This window comes from Macroventuria anomochaeta, assembly GCF_010093625.1.
Source record: "Macroventuria anomochaeta strain CBS 525.71 unplaced genomic scaffold BU25scaffold_1, whole genome shotgun sequence".
Classification (NCBI taxonomy): Eukaryota; Fungi; Ascomycota; class Dothideomycetes; order Pleosporales; family Didymellaceae; genus Macroventuria; species Macroventuria anomochaeta.
The window spans coordinates 1,136,753-1,161,245 of NW_022985362.1; the positions used below are offsets into that span (position 1 = coordinate 1,136,753).

General features: G+C 53.4%; 9 protein-coding genes across 9 annotated transcripts; 5 read left to right on the plus strand and 4 right to left on the minus strand.

Moving 5' to 3' along the window:
* Positions 1-1,288: 1,288 nt before the first annotated feature.
* On the plus strand, positions 1,289-2,299 carry BU25DRAFT_486637 (uncharacterized protein). Its single transcript, XM_033700176.1, has 3 exons — positions 1,289-1,465; positions 1,515-1,656; positions 1,711-2,299. Exons 1-3 carry the CDS (start codon positions 1,376-1,378, stop codon positions 1,998-2,000), a joined length of 522 nt encoding a protein of 173 aa, XP_033567764.1. The 5' UTR covers positions 1,289-1,375; the 3' UTR covers positions 2,001-2,299.
* BU25DRAFT_405441 (uncharacterized protein) lies at positions 2,300-3,609 on the minus strand. Its single transcript, XM_033699784.1, has one exon. It carries the CDS (start codon positions 3,500-3,502, stop codon positions 2,360-2,362), a length of 1,143 nt encoding a protein of 380 aa, XP_033567765.1. The 5' UTR covers positions 3,503-3,609; the 3' UTR covers positions 2,300-2,359.
* Positions 3,610-4,306: 697 nt separating this feature from the next.
* Positions 4,307-4,931, minus strand: BU25DRAFT_8812 (uncharacterized protein). Its single transcript, XM_033700235.1, has one exon. It carries the CDS (start codon positions 4,827-4,829, stop codon positions 4,494-4,496), a length of 336 nt encoding a protein of 111 aa, XP_033567766.1. The 5' UTR covers positions 4,830-4,931; the 3' UTR covers positions 4,307-4,493.
* Positions 4,932-6,975: 2,044 nt separating this feature from the next.
* BU25DRAFT_464727 (uncharacterized protein) lies at positions 6,976-8,588 on the plus strand (the record flags this gene model as incomplete). Its single annotated transcript, XM_033700129.1, has 2 exons — positions 6,976-8,327; positions 8,415-8,588. The coding sequence occupies exons 1-2, from the start codon at positions 7,476-7,478 to the stop codon at positions 8,586-8,588; spliced, it is 1,026 nt and encodes a 341-aa protein (XP_033567767.1). The 5' UTR covers positions 6,976-7,475.
* A 246-nt stretch (positions 8,589-8,834) lies between these two features.
* Positions 8,835-9,975, minus strand: BU25DRAFT_486640 (snare-like protein). Its single transcript, XM_033700177.1, has 4 exons — positions 9,932-9,975; positions 9,781-9,876; positions 9,610-9,679; positions 8,835-9,549 (listed from the first exon to the last, which is right to left on the minus strand). Exons 1-4 carry the CDS (start codon positions 9,950-9,952, stop codon positions 9,134-9,136), a joined length of 603 nt encoding a protein of 200 aa, XP_033567768.1. The 5' UTR covers positions 9,953-9,975; the 3' UTR covers positions 8,835-9,133.
* A 242-nt stretch (positions 9,976-10,217) lies between these two features.
* On the plus strand, positions 10,218-16,323 carry BU25DRAFT_405445 (Sec63-domain-containing protein). Its single transcript, XM_033699785.1, has one exon. The coding sequence runs from the start codon at positions 10,290-10,292 to the stop codon at positions 16,311-16,313; it is 6,024 nt and encodes a 2,007-aa protein (XP_033567769.1). The 5' UTR covers positions 10,218-10,289; the 3' UTR covers positions 16,314-16,323.
* A 383-nt stretch (positions 16,324-16,706) lies between these two features.
* BU25DRAFT_453326 (uncharacterized protein) lies at positions 16,707-18,560 on the minus strand (the record flags this gene model as incomplete). The annotated part of the gene is made up of 1 exon (XM_033700084.1): positions 16,707-18,560. One exon carries the CDS (start codon positions 18,558-18,560, stop codon positions 16,707-16,709), a length of 1,854 nt encoding a protein of 617 aa, XP_033567770.1.
* Positions 18,561-19,546: 986 nt separating this feature from the next.
* On the plus strand, positions 19,547-21,940 carry BU25DRAFT_405446 (uncharacterized protein). The gene is made up of 2 exons (XM_033699786.1): positions 19,547-20,056; positions 20,121-21,940. Exons 1-2 carry the CDS (start codon positions 19,678-19,680, stop codon positions 21,869-21,871), a joined length of 2,130 nt encoding a protein of 709 aa, XP_033567771.1. The 5' UTR covers positions 19,547-19,677; the 3' UTR covers positions 21,872-21,940.
* Positions 21,941-22,643: 703 nt separating this feature from the next.
* BU25DRAFT_405448 (MFS general substrate transporter) lies at positions 22,644-24,456 on the plus strand. Its single transcript, XM_033699787.1, has one exon. It carries the CDS (start codon positions 22,901-22,903, stop codon positions 24,365-24,367), a length of 1,467 nt encoding a protein of 488 aa, XP_033567772.1. The 5' UTR covers positions 22,644-22,900; the 3' UTR covers positions 24,368-24,456.
* The last annotated feature ends 37 nt before the right edge of the window (positions 24,457-24,493 follow it).

Below are 24,493 nucleotides of genomic sequence, written 5' to 3' on the forward strand. Positions count from 1 at the left end.
GCCGGTAAAGAGCAACCGAACGGGCCTACCAGCCGAGCGCAATACTCCACCACTGCAGCTTTGCGACCTGAGCTGAGGTGTCGCGCAGAGCAATGGATAAGAAAAGCAATGAAAGTGTTGTGGTAGCAGGTGCGTGCGGGCTGCAGCATGCAGCTGCAGGGTCAGCATCACGAAAATGTGAGACAAAAACAAGCCCCTGATCTGCGGATTGGCGCATGGATGCACGTTTCAGGAACCCGGCAGTCGGGCGGTGGCATGTAGGGCAGCCAACACGAACAACATGACTGCGAGGATGTGAGCATGAACACAGACGAGACGCTGACAGGTTGAATAACAGAAAAGTTGCGAGTGCCAATGCATCAGCATTGCTGTTTACGAGTGACTGAAACATTCCAGCGCAGATATCTGCTGAAGTCGGGATGTCACGTTGTGCAGGACTCGAGGTACACCCTGTACCATCCCAGGTTCGATCAACTGCATCCCAGCGAGTTCTCTCGCTTTGTCTCCCCGACACATCAAGGGCTCTGGGACCACACGGTAGCTGCGATAAATACTTCTCCGGTACCATGCGACCTTTTGTGGTGCATCGTCCAGTACCAGGTACAAACAATCGTCCAGCGAACTTGAACAAATGCGGCCACACAAAGCAACAGAACTCGGGGTGTTGGGACCGAGATGTCACTCATCCCGCCTTGCGTGGGGCGACTTTATTTAAGGTTTGTTATCTACTGCAGAGTACGTCTCGAGGCGCAAAGTTCACGCACGAATCAGGTAGCGCACGTTAAGTTACACAGCTTTCCACATCGACCAACTTCAAATCTTACACATCCCAAAGCAGCCTTACCAACTTTTTTCAAACCTTCCTTGCCCGATTCACATGGACAAAGAAGCGCGACGATCCGATCACCATCCAGAACACCATGACAATCAGTCATGATGCTCTCTCCGCAATCGCAGCCTCGGTTTCCCCAGAGTCTCGCACCTCTCCCCACATTTTAGCCACGCTACCGTACGGCCAGACTACTGGGTAACGCCACTAATGTGTCGACGGTCGAAACCTTAGACCAGTGTTTGGCAACCACAGCGCATGGTTCCGTGAAACGCAAGTTGATAGCCGCACAGCCCTGCACTGCCTAATTCGATAGTTCAAAGCTCCCCACAGCGTGGAACCGTGTCTAGATGAGGCGCTGCGGTGCAACCAAGCTTGATTTTAGTGGGTAAGTCGCTTCGGCGAAAAAGCAGGTACAAAACGTGCCTGTGCCCGCGTTCTGTTGCACTGTGTGCTGAACTTCAACTGATATCTCGCATCTTTATTATAGTCGTCAAACCTACACACTCGTTTCACACCAACCTATACCGACTTTAATCGATCAAAATGCGTTTCTCCACCATCGCTGCGTTTGTGACTTCGCTCGCCGTCGTCTCCGCTCAGACTCCTGACTTGTCGTCTGTCCCTGACTGCGCTGTACGATTCTTCCAACATTGAATTGGATTCCCATACTGATTGTTGAAAGGTTGCCTGCCTTGTCGCCGCCATCCCCAGCTCCGGCTGCGGTGTCACCGACGTAACATGCCAGTGCACCACCGGCCAACAGGCCATCACCAGCTCGCTGGAGTCCTGCATACCCACCCGCTGCTCGGCTGACGACGTTGCCAGTACGTTCCCCTCGCCCTCCACCCATTATTACCGGTGTACTAACTATCCTACAGAGGTTGCCCCTGCCCTCGCTAGCGTCTGCAGTGCTGCCGGTTTCTCCGTTGCCGTCCCGTCATCCCTCGCAGCGACCTCCACTGCTGCATCCGCTGCTAGCTCCGCTGCGTCGGTCGTCTCCTCTGCTGCCGGTTCTGTTACCGGCGCAGCCAGCTCCGTCGCCGCCTCTGCTTCTTCCCGCGCTGCTTCGGCTGCCTCCTCTGCCCCTGCCCAGAGCACTGGTGGCGCTGCTGCCAACGTTGCCGGTCTTGGTGCCGTTGCCCTCGGCATGTTCGCTGCTATCTTGTAAGCGGTGATGAGTGAGGGTAGGGGGGAGTGAAGTGGTGACGAATGGGAAAGAAATGCACCGAGGAATTTCATGCCTGTGTGCCTGGCCCGTGCTGGTGTTGAAGTACCGTACATTACATGACAGACTGAACATACCATTATAATATGTATTGCCTGCTTCCTGCTGTCCTATTTTAGGGACCTGTCTGCTATTCATGGAGGGTAATCGGTCATTGAAGCGGTGTTGAATCACCCTCATTGAAAAGCTGACATGCCCAAATGACAGGACAGCATGCGGTGATATACACGTAACACCCGTTTCGATTTCAAGATGTGGTCGTCATGATAGTATCGTAATTGTCATCTGCTGAGGCTCTGCGATCATGCTGCATCCAACGCTTCGATCCACTTTGCTGACCACATCGTGAACTCATCATCGGTGCCTGTCCAACTCTTCTTGACTAACTCCACCGCACTCTTCGCCTCATCACAGACCTTCTTGAGCTCCGCTTCTGCCTCTTCTTGCTCCAGCTCATAGAACGTCGACGCAAGGTCATCGACCGTATCCGGTATGGTCTTCAGGGTTTGCATGAGTTCGTCCAGCCGCTGCGCCGGCGTCTCGCTCGCAGCATCCCTGTTCGTCGCTCCCGTTGTTGCTGGGTTCGAGCTGGGAGCTGCCGCAGGGAAAGTCTTCAACCTCCTCTTGCCCACTGCCTGATACATGATGCCTACCATCTTGAGCTTCTTCACACTCCGGTCCAACAATACCTTTAGCTCCTTATCGTCTTTGCCAATTTTATTCTTTGCCCCAAAGAAATCGTCCTCATCCCCGAACTCATCCTCACCACTGCCTTCCGCCTTATCCTCGTCCTCGTCGTCTGAGTCTGCGACATCCTCACCCCACTCCTTCAACTCCTCCACCGCATCCAACAACACAGCCCTCAACTGCTGCGCCTTCTTCAGCACCAACTCGACAACCCCCCCATTACACAGCTTCAGCAACTCATCACACACATCCCACACCACACCCGTTCGTTCCAGCACATCTTTCCTCTCCTGCTCCGACGGGCCCCTATCCTTCCCGCTCAATGTCTTCCGTGCCTCCGCCATCGCCAGCACGAGAGCTAGAATGTCGCCCCATGCGCCGACTAGCCGCTTGACTTGCACCCTTAACTCGACTCGCATGATCTGTCCTAGGTCGTCGCGCGCCCCAGCCGGAGGTGTGTAGGATGCGGCTGCCACCATGCCTGAGAGTGCACCGGAGGAGACATCGCCGATTTTTGCGATTAGGGCACTGGGTGTGAGCGGAGGGGTGAGGAGGAGTAGCGAGAGCGTGGTCGTGTGCGATTTTAGGAGGGTGGTGGCAGCGTGGATGGCTATTAGGGGGCCGTTGGGGAGGTCAGGCGCGTCGGTGGAGGTGTTTGTGGTGGGGGAGGGCGTGAGCGAAGTTTGGAAGTGGGCGAGGAGGGTTTGCGTGGTTTGTGTGAGAGAGATGAGTTTTTGGATGTCTTTTGGTGGCGGCATTTTGGATGGTAGTAGTCTTGCTCGATGAGGACGGAGAGAAAGAAAAAAAAATACTCGAAGAAAGAAAGGTTGGAGCTTGTATTGTGTGAACTTAACGCACAAACGCGAGGTATGTTTTGCCTTCACAAAAAAGTGTCGATGGTTGGTGGGGGTTTCGAGTCGAAAAGCTTATCGATTGCTGACTTAGTGCACACACGGGTCGGCCTCCTGCACCAACAGTGGCTCAAGTCATGCATTATATCAAGTCGAACATTCCTATCGTTTGCTGTTGTCGCGTTCGCACAACACTACGCCTTCTCGTCCAACGAAACGCGGCATCAGTAGCCGTATGCATGTGAGACCCTAGCGTTTGGGTACACAACCAACCTTACATGGCTTCCGCTCTTTCTTCCACATCTCTCACCTACCTCCCGAGATCCAAAAATCTATGGCCTCGTCGAGACATGTCCAGTGCTCTCTTCTGTCCTCGAAATCAAAGTTATCCGGACAATGTTTTTATGTCCGCTGCTTCTCTATTTTCGAGAATATCTTTGAGCTTTCTCTTTCCTTCATCATGGTTCGGCTGGCTCTTGCTCTCCAAAATTGCTGACCAAAACGAGTATTCGAACAGAACATGATTGGGGTCTACCGTCAAACACCAAAGGATCAGTGATCTTTCTCTCTTCTCGTCATGGTTTCCACCAGAGGGATATATAAGAATCTTCCTGCTGCCTTCTGCCTCTTGCTCCTATATCTAACGCCTGCATTCGAATGTCACAAAATGCAGCATGCTTGCGACGCATTTACAGCGCACTCTCATGTACTCGATACCGAGAACATGAAGTCAGGGCTTCATGTGCGCTGCTTCTTTCTTCTTGAAAACACCATGAGCTTTCTCCCTTCTTCAACAAGAATCTAAAGTTTCTTGTAGCTCAAAATGGAAGCCAAAGCTGCCTATGATTGAGGTGTGCTGTCGAAGTTGAAACAACTTGCGAACTTTCTCCCTTCTTCATCATGAATTCTGAGTGCAACTTTCGAAATGTTCAAACCAATTAGCGTGAAAAGGATACCATGTCTGCTGCTTTGCTGGAATCAATTCGTCCTTGATCCCTCCAAAGAAGGACGCGATGCCTTTCCATGTGACTGATAACATTGGCGAGCCGGAGAGCCACACAACGAACATCGACCCAAACAATATTGCCAACGCGCTGACAACAAACACCCATAATGCAGTCGGATCGCTATTGAGCTCCTTGACGTTCATGCCAAAGAACGAAGAAGTAAGAGTGAGTGTAACAAATAAGAAGGCGAGGTAGGAGATGCGCTTGAGATCTTGTGCTTCCTGCATTTGCGTCCTAGCATCCAATAAAGCAAGCTTGCTAACTTACTGTTCGAGAAATTGGCCGCAAAGTAGCTCCATAGAACCAATTTCCCGTGCAAAATATTCGAAGTCATGTACCAGAGATCCCAACATCGTGCTGTGGTCTGCAGGGCTGAATGCATAAGTCAGGAACCGTTTCAGACTACCAAGAGTATTGTTGATGTAGCGTAGATGTGTAGTGTATCTTCTCGCCAGTTGATACAGAGCGTCTCGATGGTACGCGTACCCGTATACTACAAATGTGTTGGAATAGGGCTCGTAAATTTGGTTCCATTGACGCTGATAGAGTTCAATGTGCGAGCTGAAGGCCGCAACCACTGCTCTGCTGTATACTGGAACTAGTGCAATAGGGCTTTGGGTAACAATGCGGCGTTGTTCGGTTCTTATAGCCAGCCTGTGTAGTGCATCGATAAAGAGTCTACTCGGTGTCTCGGCTGAAGCGAGTAGAGGCTACAAATACAACGATGATTGTTCGTTCAGGTCGAAGCCAAGACAATTGTCCTCGGCTACTAAAATGATCACTGTTACTTGTTAGCATGCGGACGTGCTCGAATGTGAAGCTTTGGAGCTGTGATACTGGTCCAAGGCGAATCTGGCGTTTCCTGATTCAACGCTATAGTGACATGATTTTCTTGACCGAAGGAAATCTGAATGGTCCACCAGTGTTGTACCCACGTTGAGAGATCGCCCAAATTCACACTCTGGTCGGTATAGCTCTGGTAAGTCAGGTGCTTGTTCTGGTTCAAGAACCGTAACAGAAGCTCAGGATCTACCCAAGTGTGATCGGCGACACACCTAAGCACGTCAGGATCCGGCAATCTTGATACATGGCCTTCGATGGAATGGGTGCCTGCTCGTCCTGACTTGCGTGGAAAAGTCAAGAGGATTGAAACAGACGCAGCAGTACCATCGTCCGACGTCTTCCGGAACCGAGCATTGATCAGTCCCCTATCGACACCGCTTGTACTACCGACAGCGATAACACGCGCATATACGTGTGCTGCTCTTGCCGTAAGCCAACTGGATAACTCTGATATCTCCTTGGGTGCCTCCTTGACCTGCATAGGAAGATTGACATTTGTAGGAAAGTCTGCGACAGCGACAGAGATAAACTCTACCCTAATCGCAGCCAGCCGGACAAGATGTAAGACTCTGGGGCATGGGAAATGCCATTGAGGCAGAGAGTATCTTCGAAAAGCCTTGGACGTGGGACAGCGATTGTTTGTTGCGACTACAGTACTTATCATTCGCTGTTCAGCGCCGTCAGCTGAAGAAATATCGTTTGCTCGCGAAGCTCAGCCGCATATTGGCTGCAGCCACAGACCCTCTCCTCTGTAAAAGACTTAGCTGAAGACCGCAAATCGAGCCAACGCCTCAGACAGCCCCATGTTTGTGTTAATGCAGTCTGTATTAATGTAGTCAGTGCCCTCAAAACTGTCTTTAGCATAGTCCCTGTCAATCAAACTAGGTGAGATATAGCCAGACTGCCGCACATAACTTCTCGCACGTCTCTACCATATCATCGAGGCGACAGGAGCAGAACTGGCCGTGGTGCAAGACTTGCATGAAAACGCAATATTTAAAGGTTTAATTATCACAACTGGAACTGGGCTTGGATCACCTATAACCAGAAAATATGCCATTTACGGTTCACTTATTGGACATGAAGTTCTGTGGTCCCGCGACGCCGGATTTAGGTGTGTGAAATCTTCGTAGGAGGTCTATTGCTCAAATGTTTCAAAAGCAGGCGTTGTGATGCGGAGTGATAGGGTGTGGAGGAATGCCATATCTCATCGCGCAAACGGAACGGAACGGGCGCCACGATCAGCTCCTTCCGAGGTGAGTCATGGTCACGTGCGTGACCATGACGCACATGCGACACCCGTTTGATTCCCGACTTGTCGCCGTCGCTCAGCCTTCAAACTTTCACCACATCAACAATCACTGAAGCCCACAACGGGGCTTTCCAAAAACCTCACAAAGCGTGCAGCGAACACGCTTGCATATCGCATTCATAGCAGGATCCCCTGCCCCACCGCGACAGCGTTCACCCCGCATCAGTAACGGTGACAACGCGGTCAAGCGAACAACAGTGTGTGAAAGCCAGCAAACACGTCAAAAAAGAGCTTGGAATGGATCACCTTTGCACCAGAGTCATGGCTTATTCGTGGTACTCCAACCTCCCTAAGACCGAGAAGTTTGACGATATCATTCTTGTCAGCGGTAACGGTCGCCACGGAGTCTGAACGCGCCGCGTGAGATACGACTTATTCCTACACATCCATTCGCCACAGCACGAGAGTGCACTGCGATACCCTAAACTTGTAACACTGAAGTTGCAAGTGCAAAAGGACTCTGTTTGCCTCAGCGACATAGGACACAAAGCGAGTCACTTTCACTCCCATCAACAAAGCACGCGTCGACAACGGCAATTTTGCATTGTGGGTGAAAGATCGGCCCTCGCAAAGCGAATTTCGCGTTGTCTCGCTTTAGATCAACGTGCTTTTGGACTCGACGCGCTCTGTCACGATTGTCCGAAGCGCGAAATTTCGAATCAACCTAGTCCGGTCTCAAGCGTTCCAGATCACGATTCCAGGTACCTTCTACAACAACATGTCTTTGACCACCTCACGCGTCCGAAGCGACGTTTCAGCAAATGCTATCTTCACTCCACGTGAACTGAAGCAGTATCGACGATGGCAGAATTTACACACGACGCTGAGACCGAACGAGCAAGGCTTCCTTCCGACGGCAGATGAGTACGAAGATTTCCAGCAATGGCTCCGGAAACAAGACTCCGGATACTTCTCGGACATATTCGAGGACGTGGCTGAACATATCAAACCTTCCAGCGCAGACGAGCCACCCACAGCAATTTTGTGTCGACACACCATGCATCCAATCACAGCCGGCCAACTGAGAAAGCGATGTCCTGTTTGTACGATCGACATGTATATCAGCTACACACGAGCGCTGGAGAAAGCGCTGAGAGATGCTGGAGGGCGTGCACCAAGAGCCGCCATGGCCGCGACAACACCCCATCAAGAAGCTTTGTATGCTGCCTTCGTCACGGGCAAACTCGAAGCCTTACATTGTCTGACAGAGCTTGAGGATTTGGCGGAAGAGGAAGAGAAGTGGCATGCGCAGCATAAAGAGTGGAAGAACGAGGATGTGCGAACAGCGAGCCGAGCCCTGGACCTGTACTGGTCCGAGAACGGCGCGCTCACAAACCCGCGGTCACAACAGCCGAATAAAACGAAAGCCGTCAAATTCACCCCAGATACCGAGTTTTGTGTGAGTCGGCCAGAAGACTACTATAAACGAAGATCTCCGCGCTACACCCCGGGCAGGTATGCCCCGCAAGAGCAAGAAGACGAAGAAGACGAATTAGTTTCAGAGGATTCCGAAGACTACTCTCGGGCCCCGATCCTGCTTCAACAAGGACCAAGCGACTCGAGAACGAACGTTGTGAATTTCTACGACTTCACACAAACAATTGGCGTGTTGAGTGATTTCATCCGAAGTAACGAAGCTGGGATCCGCAAAGCAGAGGGTGCGCCAGCTGGAGTTCATGAAAGCCCCAGGCTTGAAATGGTAGACGACGAGGATAGTGATGATGAAAGTGACTGGGAGGATATGGACGATGACAATGAGACCGACGGAAGCGACTACGTCTACTTCGAGGCCGAGGAAGATTGCAGTTTCGTGGTCTTCGGCGAGGACTGAGTGGGGTAAAGAGACCATAACAGCCATGCGTCATACAACGACCAACAACAGCATCCAAGCATCACGGCCACGTAGCACGTGATGCTCAGCAAGGTCAAAGACAGCCATGAGTAGTCCGGGAAGGCCATCCTTGGGAAGGCAGTCCTACGATGCACTGCAACAAGAAGACAGAAGGAGAAGAAAGTATCAAAGACCTCAGTGCGCAATGCTCAAAGAAGAGCAAGACCTGTTGGCAGTATTAAGCCTGTAATTCATCAACGAAATCATTCACATGCAATCAATTTCCACGTCCGAAACATGTCACTCCGTGTGATGCTGCACGGCATGCCCTGCTCAAGCATCGATAAGTACACCCTTCATACCAAATGCCAGCGTAACGACAGATCCAAGCCCCAATACGTGTGACAATCAAAGGGTATGTTCATTGCACAACCCCAATAAACTACAAACCCAACGCCTTGCCAGCCCCGATCCATCGATCCACAGACTCGCAATCCTCGCTCTTCGCTCCTCGCTCTTCGCTCCTCAAGTTCCAGACACGATCTCTACATGACCACACAGCAAGAATTTTGCTTCTTCGCCTGGGTATAAAACATCTTGCTCTGCGCGCTCAACCCATCACTCTTCGCCACGAGATTATCAATCTTCTCGCCCCTCTCCAGCACACTCTCAATCGTCTTATGCAGCACAATCTTGGTCTCGTCAAGCTCCTTCTGGATCTTCACAATACTGTCGGCCTGCGCGGGGTCCTGGTACTGCGAGATGTATTGTTTGAGCTCGGGGAAGGAGAGCTGGGGCGAGCCCTTTGTGAAGTTTGTGTAGGCGGTGCGCGGGTATTTGGAGACAAATTCGTCGACGATTTTGGAGAGGACGCGGTGGGCAACCATGGTGGGGTATTCGTCGTCGGTGATTACGATGCCGCAGACGCCTTCTGTGCGGCCGTAGGCGTGGAATGTGTACTCTGTGCGGTGTTAGCCCCATAGCCCCAGCTGACGTTCACCGCAGCTGAGTAGAGACTTACCCTTCTCTTCGACATCCTGTCTCTGCCCTGGCCTTGTGCGCTGGGCAACTTCACCCGCGAAGAAGGTCAACTACCCATTGTTAGCTAGTGGGTTGCACCTTTCTTCTTTGGGTCCGTGAGGGAGGCGGTATAGTATGCGCAGAGTCGTATCAAGGGTGCTGAGTGACGTACGAATTCGGCGATGCTGCCCCTTGTGAAGCGACCGTAGGACGATAGGTCGCTCTCGTGTGTCAGCTCGACGGCAGGCTTGGCCTCGTTGTTGAAGATCTGGGAACTCTGGTCAGACACACAAGTCGCAAGCGGCGGTGAGAGGCGCGCCTACACCAATGTACACGACCTTCATGCTGGCGGATGATGACGTCGTCTAGGGAGTGAAAGGGTCGAATGCAAGAGGGGCAAGGTGTTTTTGTTCGTAGCTATGCAAATGGTTGCTACAGATCTAGGTGCCTAGACGTAAGCCGTGATGCTCATGCTCCTGCGCTGTCCCACCGCGGGATTGCCAACCCGCGCTAGTGGGGAAGTGGGGCAGGTGGACGCGATCAGGCAGTCGCCGTCATCGATGGGAAACTTTGAGCGAGCGGCGAGCAACCTTGACTCACATCGACTCTCACAGAGCCGCGTGAACAACATCAAAATTCGCCGGTTGAGAGGCGGTCGCACAGAGAACGGCCTTGAGCGCCATGTCGTCTTCAATGGACGCAGCACAGGCGCAATGGCTGGAGCAGCTCGCCAATATGCGCAAGGCCATTGCCGAACTGAACCTACCCGCTGATGCCGACAAAGCACCAGCATATGGCGATGACATGGAGTTCGACGACGACGACTTCTCGGGTACCGCCAGCGGAGAAGACATCTGGGACATTGTCAGCGACGAATACGAAGATGAATATAGCAGCGACCATCTCGATCACGCCCCAGAAAACTCCAGTGGAAGCAGCGCCTACGAACAGCAATGGCTGAGCAAGAAGTGCGAGGGTGTCGCTCAAAGAAGTTCCGGTCTCGATGCAGGAGCATTGAAAGACCAGGTCTTGGCCATCTTGAGCAGCGACAGCAGCAACGATGAGCTGCAGATGATGTTAGCAGACATTGTGGGCTACGAAGAGCTAGATCTGGTCGCTGATCTCATCTCACATCGCAAGGATATTACCCGGTCGTTGCTTGAGCCAACTCCAGGCGAACGCAATGGCATCTCAGGTCGCCTCATGACTCGAGCAGAGCGCGAAGAAGCGTTGCGCAGGCAGGACTGGGAGCACAAGAATGTTGCACTGTCAGCCGCAGTTGACCGCACTGGGCCGCAATACCCACATGTCTACCAAACCTACTCAGCGGGCAACAAACTCTCTGCTTACGGCAAGAAGTACGCACTTCCTACGAACCACAAGCACCACGATGACAACCTCTACGAAGAGTACGAAATTCCCGCGATGCCAGTGGGAACCATTGGAGCAGGCCGAAGGCTCGTCGAGATCAGCGAATTGGATGGCCTGTGCCGGCGGACCTTCAAAGGCTACAAATCCCTTAATCGCATGCAAAGCTTGGTGTATCCCGTAGCATACAAGACGAGCGAGAACATGCTCATCTGCGCGCCTACCGGTGCTGGTAAAACGGACGCAGCGATGCTCACTATCCTCAATACCATCGGGAAGAACATCGTTCCCAATCCGATCGAGGAGCCTGAAGCCACCGACTTCACAGTTATGATGGAGGACTTCAAGATCATCTACGTAGCACCTATGAAGGCGCTCGCTGCTGAAGTCACAGAGAAGCTTGGAAAGCGTCTCGCCTGGCTGGGCATTAAGGCACGCGAGTTGACTGGAGATATGCACCTTACCAAAGCTGAGATCCTGGACACACAGATCATCGTCACAACACCAGAGAAGTGGGATGTTGTAACAAGAAAGAGCACGGGAGACACCGAGCTCGTCCAGAAGGTAAGGCTACTCATTATTGATGAGGTCCACATGCTGCACGATGAGCGTGGTGCTGTGCTAGAGAGCTTGGTGGCAAGAACACAAAGACAGGTTGAGAGCACACAGTCTCTCATCCGTATTGTTGGTCTTTCCGCTACATTGCCCAACTACGTTGATGTAGCCGACTTCCTTCGCGTGAACAAGATGGCCGGTCTGTTCTACTTCGATGCATCCTTCCGTCCAGTCCCTCTCGAGCAGCACTTCATTGGCGCAAAGGGTAAGCCTGGTACAATGAAGTCACGGGAGAACCTAGAACAAGTAGCTTTCGACAAGGTCAAGCAGATGCTGGAGAGAGGCCACCAGATTATGGTCTTCGTGCACTCCCGGAAGGACACTGTCAAGACAGCAAGAAGACTATTCGATCAAGCTACGGACGATCAATGTACCGACCTCTTCGACCCGACAGATCATCCCAAGTACGACGCTGCTGTTCGCGACATGAAGCAGTCGAAGGGACGAGAACTTCGGGAGCTGCTTGGCAAAGGTATGGGCACTCACCATGCCGGCATGCCCCGTTCGGACCGAAACCTTATCGAGCGACTCTTTGCCGAGGGTGTTATCAAGGTCCTTTGCTGTACAGCAACCCTAGCCTGGGGTGTCAACTTGCCAGCCGCTGCTGTCCTGATCAAGGGTACTCAAGTTTACAACGCACAGGAGGGTAAATTCACGGATCTTGGTATTTTGGACGTCCTGCAGATCTTCGGTCGTGCTGGTCGTCCTCAGTTCCAAGACACTGGTATCGGTTTCATCTGTACCACCCATGATCGTCTTGACCACTACATGCGAGCTATAACAGAGCAGCAGCCGATTGAGTCAAGATTCTCATCCAAGCTTGTCGACAACCTCAATGCCGAGATTTCTCTTGGCACAGTCACCACGGTATCAGAGGCCGTGCAATGGCTTGGATACTCCTACCTATTTGTGCGGATGCAGAAGAGTCCTTTGCTATATGGTATCGAGTGGGCTGAGATCAGGGATGATCCGCAGCTGGTGGGCCGGAGACGCAAACTCATCATTGATGCTGCTCGTGTCCTGCAAAAGAGCCAAATGATCGTCTTCAACGAGACCACAGAGGACCTCCGTGCTAAGGACGTGGGTCGCATCGCCAGTCAGTTCTACGTTCAGCAGTCAAGTATTGAGATCTTCAACACTATGATGCGCCCCCGCAGCACAGACGCTGACGCTCTGGCTATGGTCAGTATGAGCGGTGAGTTCGATCAAGTCCAATCTCGCGAAACTGAAGAGAAGGAACTCTCGGCGCTCAAAGAGGAAGGCTACGTCATCACCGAAGTCAAGGGTGGCTACGCGACAGCGCACGGCAAGACAAATTACCTTCTGCAGGCTCACATCTCACGAGCACGACTGGAGGACTTCACGCTTGTCTCGGACACCAACTACATCAAGCAGAACGCTTCGCGCATCGCCAGAGCATTGTTCATGATAGCGCTTAATAGGCGTTGGGGCTACCAATGCTTGGTTCTGCTCAGCCTTTGCCAGTCGATCGAACACCAGGTGTGGTCCATCGAGCATCCGCTCCATCAATTTGATCTACCTCAGCCGGTTTTGCGAGCGCTCGATCAGAGATACACCTCGATCGAGGCTTTGCGCGATATGGAGCCACGAGAGATTGGCGACCTCGTGCACAACACGAAGATGGGCGGCGTCATCTCCAAGCTGCTGGACAATTTCCCAACGCTTGGTATCGAGTCCGAGATCGCGCCCCTGAACCGCGACGTTCTTCGCATCCGCTTGTGGCTTACGCCTGAGTTCAGGTGGAATGACCGACACCACGGCACATCGGAGTCATTCTGGATCTGGGTCGAGAACTCGGAAACCTCGGAGATCTACCACTACGAGTTCTTTATCTTGTCTCGCAAGAAGCTGTACGACGACCATGAGCTGAACTTCACAATTCCACTCACAGACCCACTGCCGACGCAGATCTACGTACGCGCTGTTTCTGATCGATGGCTGGGTGCGGAGACCGTACACCCTATCTCTTTCCAGCATCTCATCCGGCCAGACACCGAGAGCGTCTACACTGATTTGCTCGATCTGCAGCCTCTGCCCATCGCAGCTCTGAAGAATCCGCTTCTTGAAGAGTTGTACGCCCAGCGCTTCCAGTACTTCAACCCTATGCAAACACAGATCTTTCACTGCTTATACTACACTCCGGCGAATGTGCTTCTCGGATCACCTACAGGTAGTGGTAAGACTGTTGCAGCTGAGCTTGCCATGTGGTGGGCTTTCAGGGAAAAGCCAGGCTCCAAGGTCGTCTACATCGCACCCATGAAAGCACTCGTTCGAGAGCGAGTGCAGGACTGGGGCAAGCGTCTCGCGGGGCCAATGGGACTCAAGCTTGTCGAGTTGACTGGTGACAACACGCCAGACACTCGCACGATTCGCGATGCAGACATCATCATCACCACTCCTGAGAAGTGGGACGGTATCAGTCGTAGCTGGCAGACTCGTGGGTACGTCCGCCAAGTCAGTCTGGTCATCATCGACGAGATCCACCTGCTCGGTGGTGACCGTGGTCCCATTCTCGAGATCATTGTGTCTCGTATGAACTACATCGCCTCACAGAAGAAGGATGGCTCTATTCGACTTCTCGGTATGTCGACCGCTTGCGCGAACGCGTCAGATCTTGGCAACTGGCTTGGTGTCAAAGAGGGCCTTTTCAACTTCCGCCACTCAGTCCGCCCTGTTCCGCTGGAGATCTTCATCGATGGCTTCCCCGAACAGCGCGGTTTCTGTCCGCTCATGCAATCGATGAACAGACCTACGTTCCTCGCTATCAAGCAGCACTCGCCAGAGAAGCCAGTCATCGTGTTCGTGGCGTCGCGTCGTCAGACACGCCTGACTGCTCGCGACCTAATCAACTTTTGTGGTATGGAAGACAATCCTCGACGTTTCCTTCGCATGTCCGAAGATGATTTGGCTTTGAACCTTGAACGAGTGAAGGATGATGCATTGAGGGAAGCACTGAGCTTTGGCATCGGCCTTCATCATGCCGGTCTTGTCGAGACTGATCGCTCGCTGTCTGAGGAGCTGTTTGCAAACAACAAGATACAGATCCTCGTCGCCACCAGTACCCTGGCTTGGGGTGTAAACCTGCCAGCTCATCTCGTTGTTGTCAAAGGTACCCAATTCTTCGACGCCAAGTCGGAAGGCTACAAAGACATGGATCTGACCGATGTGTTGCAAATGTTGGGTCGTGCCGGGCGTCCTCAGTTCGATTCTTCAGGTATCGCACGCATCTTCACGCAGGACGCGAAGAAGGAGTTCTACAAGCATTTCCTGCACACTGGTTTCCCGGTCGAGTCTTCCTTGCACAAGGTCCTAGACAACCATTTGGGCGCCGAAATCTCAGCTGGCACCATTGGCACCAAGCAGGATGCACTCGATTACCTGACTTGGACGTTCTTCTTCCGCCGCCTGCACAAGAATCCCTCCTTCTACGGCCTCGAAATCTCCGCCGAAGAGCACAACACCATCGCCGCCCAAACCATGGCAAATGACTACATGATCGACCTGGTCGAGACCTCTCTTAAAGAACTCCATGAATCGTCCTGCGCCGCCGTTGAGCCCACGGGAGAAGTCGACTCCACCCCGCTCGGCAAGATAATGTCGTACTACTACCTCTCGCATAAGACGATCCGCTACCTCGTCGCCCACGCAAAGCGCAACGCAACCTTCCTCGACGCGCTCACCTGGATCTCGCATGCTACCGAATACGACGAGCTCCCCGTGCGACACAACGAGGACCTCATCAACGCCGAGCTGTCCAAAGCGCTCCCGCTGAGTGCCGATCACTTCGGCCTGCCGATGTGGGATCCACACGTCAAGTCTTTCTTGCTGCTACAAGCGCACTTCTCGCGCATCGACCTGCCGATCAGTGATTACGTGGGCGACCTGAACAGTGTATTGGACCAGTCGATCCGTATTGTGCAAGCTTCCATCGACGTGCTCACCGAACTCGGGTACGTGAGTTCCTGCACGCAAATGATCACACTACTCCAATGCATCAAATCCGCGCGCTGGCCGGACGACGGCCCGCTCGCCATCCTCCCCAACGTCGAGCCTAAAGACGAGAAGAAGCGTCTCGAGCACGCCCGCGCGTTGCCAAAGACACTGATCGACGCCACCACAATCTCCCCATCAAACCTCGAGAAAGCGCTGCGCTTCGCAGGCGTCGCACCCCCACAGCTCAAGCGCAATGCCGAGCCTATCGGTCGCCTGCCGATTCTGTCCCTCGCGCTGGGTGCGTACAACGCCGTGTCTTTCAGCCTGAACATCACGCGTCAAAACCACGCGCGTATGCAGAACGGCGGTGTCAGGATCTACGCACCGCGGTACCCTAAGCCGCAGACGGAAGGCTTCTTCCTCGTGCTGTCATACAGCAGTACAGATGAGATCATCGCGTTGAAGCGCGTGAACTGGGCGGATCCAAGTCGATCTGGGCCTGCTGGACGCGGGAGGGGAAGGGGGCAAAAGCAGATCGCTTATGGCAGTGGAGTTGGTGCTGGCGGAGCGAAACTGCACGCCTCGGCCAAGGTATCGTTGCCACCGGAGGCGCAGGGTAAGAAGGTCGATGTTAGTGTATATAGTGATTCGTATATTGGGATGAAGTGGAGTATTGAGGGGGTCGAGATACCGATGGCGCCTGTTGTGGATGATGGAGAGAAGAAGAAGGAGGGTGGTGCTGGTGTGTGGGATAATGACAACCTGTAGTTGCGCTTATGGATGATGTTGAAATGTAAAATGTCTTTTAGGTTATAGAGTAGGAGCTGTGAACACCCTGTTCTACCAATGCCTTCTATCCATCATACTAATCGCTTGCACGTCCTCCCACCATTGCCTTCTCCATATCACCGTTATCCAATACCCGTACAAGTCCAGCAACACTCACATAAACCAATCCGTAACCCCATCCCATACCTGACCGCCCCACTCATCGTCATACGTCCTGCTTGGCTCCTTCCGGGTTGGCTTGACCCTCATGGCTTCTCGCAACGTCGGCCACTCCACAGCACTCGTATACACAACCTCGGGCTCCACAGTCGTGTCCCATCTCTCCTCTTGTACACACTGTACCGGAGAATCAGCCCAAGAGCGGAAGTCCCCCTAGTCTGTCTCGCTCTCAGCATCTGAGGCCCATGCATGGCATATTGACAGTGGAGGAGTTTCCGGAGGCGATGGTAGAGAAGTAGTCGGTGGGGCCACCACAGAGGTGGAATTCGAAGTCTGCACTGAGACAGCGGACGCTGTTCGTGAGGAGGGCAGGGAACTTGGTCGTCGCGCTTGCAAGCGAGGGGAAACCGCAACCCACTCATCATCATCTGAGGCGAAGGGATGCAAGACCTCATGGACACCAAAGAAGTCTTCGAACCCAGAACTACTACCTTCCGATGAGGGGGTCGCGAGTACGGCGTCACTGTCGGAGGAGTCATCCTCGACATCGACATACAAGTCTGACAGGCCCTGAAGAGTTTGAGACGACTCTGCTGCCACCTCTGAGCCTGTTACGTGCAAACTGCCTTTGAGATCCTTCGAGTCTGTTTGTGGCGCATGGAGATGCGGCTCGCCGACAGCGGTGCCCATACTTGGTGCTTTACTGTTTGACTGTCGGTGCTTGGAGCTGGAGCACCAGCAGTCATCGGCATGACCCATGTCCAGGAAGTCTTCCAGCTCCTTCTGGACCTCAGGAGAAGGAGGGCTAAAAGCAAACTTCCTTCTCAACATGCTTGGTACGGCGGCTGTGTCTTTGAAGAGGTCTTTAGGTACAGCTGTTGGCGTCCACGGCCGTGGTGGGTACACAAATGGGTACGGAGATGTAACAGGTGCGGTGATCAAGGCCGACGGCGAAGTGTTGAAAATGGTGATCCCTTCAGATACTTCTTGCCAGCCCCAAGGCGACTTTTGCGGAGCAGGTGGACGTGACGGACGAGTTATGGAGGATTTCTGCAGCACTGGCAGTGGTGGCGCAGCGTTTGATGCGGCAGCTGGCCTGCAATTAGTGGGCAACGCGGTTGGACTGACTGCCGAAGACGATTTCGGCTGTGGAGAAGTTGGCGTAGTAGGTCGCGTTGCTGGTGCCGGCGGCAGAGCAAGAATGGGTGATGATGCAGGGACTGACCCTGGGGATGGCGTGAATGGAGGGACTCCAAACGCAGGGAAACGTTTGTACGTAGGTACTGTGTTGGTAGACAACGACGACGTCGCTGGCGCCGCCTGACGCGTCCTTATTGCATTGCTTGACGGGGATGCGGTGTCCCGACTCAGTACAAGAGCGCTGCAGGCTGCTGCTGCCGTCGCAGATTGAGCTGGTGTTGCAGGTGGAGCAGCAGTAGGTGATTTGGTCACTTTGTTGGCCTGAGGAGGAGGTGATGGCTCAGGTGCTGGGGTTTTCGGTGGCCAGTATCCTACGCAGTCGGCTGGAGAGGTAAGGTCTTTCAAAAAAGCTGACAGGGGAAATCGAGAGTAGGGTTTCCGACTACTTAGCGAAACGTCAGTCGAGGGGTCCTGGACCGATTTCGGCGAGAGCAGGGTGCGCTGTGGCTCTTGCAGAAGGGTCGTTGAATGAACGATTGTTGGCTCGGTTAAGGTGCCCCGTGGTGTTGGTAGCGAGTTGGGACGAAACTGTGGAGCCCAGTGATGTCTGACAGCAGTCACATCAGGTGTTGAGCCTCTAGTCGGTGTGCTGGACCGCAGCTCGTGATGCGAAACTTGCGATGCTGCTGTTGGCGCATTATCGCCCAGACGCAGTGCAGCATATTGTTTGCAGAGCTCATCCAGACCATCTCCCTTAGGCTTCTCGCATGTCTTCTTCGGAGCGTGCTTGAGTCTCTGCTGCTTGCCAACCCGCTTGCCACGTCGTTTCGTGCCAGATCTCGAAGTTGGGACAAAGTCAAACCCCCACTTGGTCTCTGGAGATGGGTTGAGCCCGGCTAGGATGCTGAAGCGGTTCGCTGCGAGCATTTAGCATGATAGTGCGAGGAATTGTTGGGGCTTAAGCTCACGCGTAGGCGCAAACTCGTTCTGATGAAGACAAGTAGTGTGGTGGGTGTCCGGTGGAGTGCCCAGCTGGCACTCAAAGCAGCGATTGTCTTTCAACGTTCGCGCTGGAGAGGGTCTTCGAATGGGCAGTCTGCTATTGCATGAAGTTCGTGGCTGTCTCAAGACCATAATCAGGTGTGCAGGGATAGGGAATGTGTATTAGGAGCACTAGGAAAGAGAGAGATGTCGTTGTAGCTCTAGGGTAGATAGTGGGACGTGAGTAACAGGGAGCGGGAGGATAGACATGTTTTGAGGGGGTAAACATGGCGTTATCTCGACCACGTGCTGACGCCTTGCTATTTGGGTGTGTGGAAAGAGGAGATGAGTGCGTGGGATGGTTGGGGCAGGAACGAGGATGGATGCGTCTGCGGAGAACGGGCAGCTGAGGGCCTCCTGGCGAAGAGGAGTATGAGACTGACTGTCGTACTTCGCCTGCTACTCAACAAGAATGCACAACTGTCTATTTGATGAAGTTGAGCTCTGACAGCATGGCGCCTGCCTAGCTGCATCGACACGTGCCCGTCCTGTGTCTCTTGCCGTAGCCGTCGGTTCTCATTGAGCAGAAGACACGAACACCTTGCTGGGTATTGAACAAACACCCTTTTGGTTAACCAGCTTACTAGACCTTAATATCGATTCGCTCGTACCATCTGTATCCTTCACCACTAGCCGGTCAGTGTGAAGCAAGGCAGGTGCAATGGCCGGGGTCATTGGATAGTCTTAAGCGGTTCAATACAACATCGAAACACTTCATCAACGATTAAAAGGTGTCCCATCGTTGTTTGACGGTGGGCAGTGCTTCAAGGTAAGGGAAAAAGCTTACTAATGAAAAAAATTCCCCACATGTCTTCCAAAACTGCGCTATGACATGCAACCCAAACTGCCTTCGCGATCTCCGCGACGCACCCCACCGCTCGAACACTCGCCGCCCCTCACACCTCGCACGGCGCTCCAGGATAATTGGCAAGCCCATTGATCCGCAATTATCTTGGAGTCGCTATTTCCAGACGATCGTTCGACTATATAAACACCAGACGCCATGGCCCCAATCACTGCCGAAGCTGCCAGGCCTGTGCAGAAACAGCAGGCGCGCCGCCCACTCTCGCGCATTGTGCCTGCCATCCCCCACCGCCTGTCGCGCCCCGTACCAGCTGCAAGGCCAATCACCCCTGAAGAGTCGCACAGGGGTGCTGTGACTCAGCAGAAGCAAGAGCCAACGCCGCAAACTCAACAGCTGGTAGTGGAAGAGAAGAAAGTGGAGCTGCAACCGGCAGAAGCTGTGCAGACACCCTTGACACCTGAGTCCAAGACTTTTGTCGAGAAACCTGAAGCTGAGGTAGAAGCCGAAGCTCCAGCATTAGCAAGCTCGCCGGTGAAGTTGCAAGACGAAGAGGTGAAGCAAGTAGCCGAACCTTCAGGTAAGTCTTGAAACTTTTCGAAATTTCAAAACTGAGTGAACAACCACTAACGATCGCACCACAGTCCCGCTTACAAATGACGAATCGAACCACGTCCACGATGCCCCTCCAGCTACCGAAGTCGACAGCAAGCCGCTCACAAACGGAGTGCATCGGAAGGAGCTCCCACCTCCCTTCTACCCATCGAACATGAGTGGCATGCACACGCCTGTTGTGGAAAACCATGACAACGTCTTCTATCCAGCTCGGCCAAGTGTCGATGGCGCCATGGGCGGTATTGTGCAGGATTCGCTAGCTCAACCCGCAACCCCTCACGGCTATAAGGCTGCTGGACATGGACATGGACAATCTGTGCCGCGTATTCCACCGGGCTTTGCTCCGCCAGACTTCACGCCCTCCTTCTTCCCTGGGCACTCCCATCACCCTTCGGACGCCGGAGCGCCTTGGCTCTACCCACCGTACTCCATGCCTCCTCCTCCAGAGCCCATGTATGGCAATGGGAGCGAATTCCAGTCGCCGCCTTTCAGTGCTCGTCCTTCTGCATTCCCTGACCCGTACCAAGGCCACTTCTCGCCTGAAGACCCACGTTTTGCTACGAACGGCATCGCTACTTCGCACTCGCAATCACCCAGCAAGTCACAGTTCGGTGAGCCTTTGCCTATTGCTGACCGGGCCGAGGTGCAGCACGCACAGCCTCAGCAAAACGGTGCTGGACCTCGATCTGATGAGATGAGTGAATCGCCGTTCGAGCTGGCTTCCTACCTGTCCACGCAGTTCGGCAACCCAGAGTTTGCAGACTTCGTCTTGCAAGTCCGTTCACCGGAGTTCCAGTATATGTCCATACCTGTGCATGGAATTGTGGTGGTCCGCAGTCCTGTCATTGCCAAGGCCGTTCGTCGCAGCATTCCTCCCGCTCATCGATCCAGGGACTCGCGCCGTCTTGTTGATGTGCTTACCACAAACCCATTCGTCGCTACAGAGTCAATCCAAGAGGCCATTAAGGTGCTCTACGGCGCGCCGCTTCTGTCCGTGCAGGCCTTCCTGTACGGTCTCGGCCATTACACGCCGGAGGTGCCGCATGCGCAGGTTACCAAGGATGCTCGGAGGCGTATGGACCAGCTTCTGAGCTACATTGCGGCCGGCAGTGTCTTGCAAATTCCCAGCATGCAAGCACGGGGTGTCGAGATCGCCAAAGCGCTGCTGCGATGGGATACCGTCGAGCAGGTTCTTCATTATGGTCTTCATGCGGCAAGATCGACCTCGCCATCAAACACTGAAGGAGCCGAAGTCCATGACCCCTTCGCTACAGAGCTCCTGAACGCAGCCATCGACTTCGTTGCGTACAACTTCCCCAGTGACTTCAATCTGTACAGAATCGCTTCGGAACTCCAAGACGACCCCCGCCTGCTCAGCGTCACTGAGGCGCGCGCGCCGGCACACAACCCACGGCTGAGCAAGATTCGTTTCGGAGATGCGCCTACGGACGATGACACTCAAGCAAGTCCAGTGTCAAGAACACTGTCTAGCATCCTTCTTTCATTGCCACTTCCTCTTCTCGACCGCTTATTCAACCACCGTGCAACCGCCAACCAGATTGGATGGACTGGAGCTGCCAAAGTATTGCACGACGTTGTGGATGAGCGCGAAAGTCGTCGCCAGAAGGCTGTTCGAGGTCAGCTGCAGCTAGACAGTGCAGCGTCAAGTGCTCTCTTGGACAATCTGTACATTGAGGAGCGCGTTGACCATGTTGGCGCTTCACCTCTCCACCCTTCCGGCTATATGATATCGGCGCATCGTGCGAATGGCCAGGCCTGATTCGACCCTTTCGATACATATGACGTTGGTTCTTCGACCTGGATATACTGACATGTTCGAATCACCTCGACAACCGTTTCCTACATTTCGACTTACATAAAAACTTGGTTGGGCTTGCTCTTTAGGGCGTACAGCATAGCGAGCGTTGGGCGTTGCGTATTGGTGTTTTGATCATGATTAATGGCACGGTCACCGTTTTGGTGAGCGAAAAGTAAGAACGAGCGACGACGCATATTCCCCAAGATTACGACGGCATGAGGCAGGCCCGGCTTGCGTTGTATACCACCGGCATTTTTTTTTCCATCGCCGCGACCAAAAGGCGTAGGTAGTTTGCCCCCAGAGGCGGAAAAATAGCGTTCTATGAAACACCACGGCTAGCATTATATGCATCTTTGAGTCACTCGAAAAGCGCATGTCGACAGTCACTGTCCATATTGGTTGTCCTTGACAGGACCTTTCCTCTCGGAAACATACAAAATCGTCGTATGTCTCCGAGAGGAATGGTGTATATCATGGCCGCATCTGCCTTGACGCCCTTCTCACAATTTCTCACGCCTTCGACGATGTTTCTGTGCTAAAGGTAATTCAAAACGCCTCCGTTGTACGAAATTCGCGGGAACAGGCCGGGAATTATTGGTGACGCGACGAACCACGTCTTTTTGCCGTGCACCTCGCTCTTGACAATGGCCGAACAAGCCTCAAACGGTTGAATGGACGTGCCGCACCACTGCTACCCTACGCTAAACAAGCTCCATTAATAATAGTAGCCAGGTCTTCCTTCCCTTATGATCTGCCTTCCCCAGGATCTCTCTTCCTGGTTCCCAAGGATTCCTCTCCAAGCTACACGCCCGCGTCGTTTTCTTGTCTTCTTGAGGCGCGCTTAGTGAAGACGTCACCGTATAGCTGTGCGATTACCCAAGCGACATATAATCATACGGTTTCAGAGAGTACAAATTGAGCGTTGCGCGCAGCGCCAAGACGACACAGCGTTAATCACCACTGTCGCATCTGCAGCACAACAGCCAAGAGATGGAACACCAACGAGCGGGGAACGCTGACGCAGGGTCGCACAACCCCGTACAAACAACATACGACGAGAAAATTGAGGTGTCAGCGCAAACATCACCACTGTCAAGTCAAAAGTCACATGAGAGTCTGGCAATAAGAGATGCACCAATCGAAGAACCGCAAGAGAAGGCGCACGTGACGCAGGATGACCGCATCACCGAGGAGAAGGAAACTGATAGCGAAGGCCTGAAGAAAGTAAAAAGCAAGCACAGCGTCCGAGACGCAGGAAGCATTCCTGACGGCGGACTATGGGCGTGGCTACAAGTCCTCGGCGGCTTTTTCCTGCTCTTCAACTCCTGGGGCATCATCAACACTTTCGGCTCCTACCAAGCGTACTACGAAACCACACTGCTACCTTCTTCCTCGCCCTCGAGTATCTCCTGGATCGGCAGTATCCAAGCCTTTCTCCTCCTTGAAGTCGGCGCGCTCACAGGCCCTATCTACGATGCAGGCTACTTCCGCGAACTCCTGCTTTTTGGCTCCTTCATGCTCGTCTTCGGCCAGATGATGCTGTCCCTCTGCACCTCGTACTGGCAAGTCCTCCTTGCGCAAGCCTTCTGCATCGGCATCGGCACCGGGGCGCTCTTCGTACCCAGCGTTGCCATCCTATCCACCTACTTCTCCACGAAAATTGGCATGGCGATCGGTATCGCCGCCGCAGGCTCCTCCTTCGGCGGCGTCATCTATCCCATCGTCTTCCACAATCTGCTCCCCCAAATCGGCTTCGCATGGACAACACGCGTCCTCGGCTTCATCATCCTGGCCACCATGGTGGTGCCCTGCGTGTGCATGCGCGTCCGCGTCCTCCCCGCAAAGAGCCGCTCGCTGCTCGATCTGCAGGCATTCTGCATCCCCGCGTACTCTCTGCAAGTCCTCGGATTCTTCTTCGGATTCATGGGCCTCTACATGCCGTTCTTCTACGCACAAGTCTACGCTCTTGAGCGCCACCTCACCAACGAGAACCTCGCTTTCTACCTCCTCGCCATCATGAACTCAACATCTGTGTTTGGAAGAATCATCCCCAACGTCTTCGCCGACCGCCTCGGCCCCTTCAACGTCGTCATCCCATGCTGTTTAATCTCGGGCGTGCTGTGTATCATCTACATCGGCGTGTCCAACAGCGCAGGTATCTGCGTGCTGATGGCTTTCTACGGGTTTTTCTCGGGCTCGTTCGTCAGCCTGCCGCCGACTATCATCGTGCGACTTAGTCAGGACAAGAGAGACAAGATTGGCACACGGCTTGGTCAGAGCTTTGCGATTGTTGCTCTTGGTGTTCTTATTGGAACACCCATTGGAGGTGCTATCTTGGATCACAGCGGTTTCGATGCGCTTTGGATATTTGGTGGCTGCATGCTGTTCGGTAGCGCAGCGTTGTTGTTGGCGGCGAGGATAACTTTTGGAGGGGTTGGGCTGAGGGTTAAGGTCTGATATGTTGTATGGAATGGTATTGCCAAGCAGTATTAGATGGCGATTCCGTCACAAGAAGAAAGACGAAGAATACAAATCATTGTGAACACGCAATATAAATATGCACCGAGTACAAAAGCTCTGTCA

Excerpts from the sequence above, each read along its gene's own strand:
- BU25DRAFT_486640 (XM_033700177.1), bottom strand. The coding sequence starts at position 9,952 with ATGAAGGTCGTGTACATTGGT. Across the intron at positions 9,877-9,931 it reads TGAAGGTCGTGTACATTGGT|ATCTTCAACAACGAGGCCAA; the intron begins GTAGGCGCGCCT and ends CAGAGTTCCCAG. Across the intron at positions 9,550-9,609 it reads ACAGGATGTCGAAGAGAAGG|AGTACACATTCCACGCCTAC; the intron begins GTAAGTCTCTAC and ends AACACCGCACAG.
- BU25DRAFT_405446 (XM_033699786.1), top strand. The coding sequence starts at position 19,678 with ATGGCCCCAATCACTGCCGAAGCTGCCAGGCCTGTGCAGAAACAGCAG. Across the intron at positions 20,057-20,120 it reads GCAAGTAGCCGAACCTTCAG|TCCCGCTTACAAATGACGAA; the intron begins GTAAGTCTTGAA and ends ATCGCACCACAG.
- BU25DRAFT_8812 (XM_033700235.1), bottom strand. The coding sequence starts at position 4,829 with ATGCAGGAAGCACAAGATCTCAAGCGCATCTCCTACCTCGCCTTCTTA.
- BU25DRAFT_405445 (XM_033699785.1), top strand. The coding sequence starts at position 10,290 with ATGTCGTCTTCAATGGACGCAGCACAGGCGCAATGGCTGGAGCAGCTC.
- BU25DRAFT_405448 (XM_033699787.1), top strand. The coding sequence starts at position 22,901 with ATGGAACACCAACGAGCGGGGAACGCTGACGCAGGGTCGCACAACCCC.
- BU25DRAFT_486637 (XM_033700176.1), top strand. The coding sequence starts at position 1,376 with ATGCGTTTCTCCACCATCGCTGCGTTTGTGACTTCGCTCGCCGTCGTC. Across the intron at positions 1,466-1,514 it reads CGTCTGTCCCTGACTGCGCT|GTTGCCTGCCTTGTCGCCGC; the intron begins GTACGATTCTTC and ends GATTGTTGAAAG. Across the intron at positions 1,657-1,710 it reads CTCGGCTGACGACGTTGCCA|AGGTTGCCCCTGCCCTCGCT; the intron begins GTACGTTCCCCT and ends ACTATCCTACAG.
- BU25DRAFT_405441 (XM_033699784.1), bottom strand. The coding sequence starts at position 3,502 with ATGCCGCCACCAAAAGACATCCAAAAACTCATCTCTCTCACACAAACC.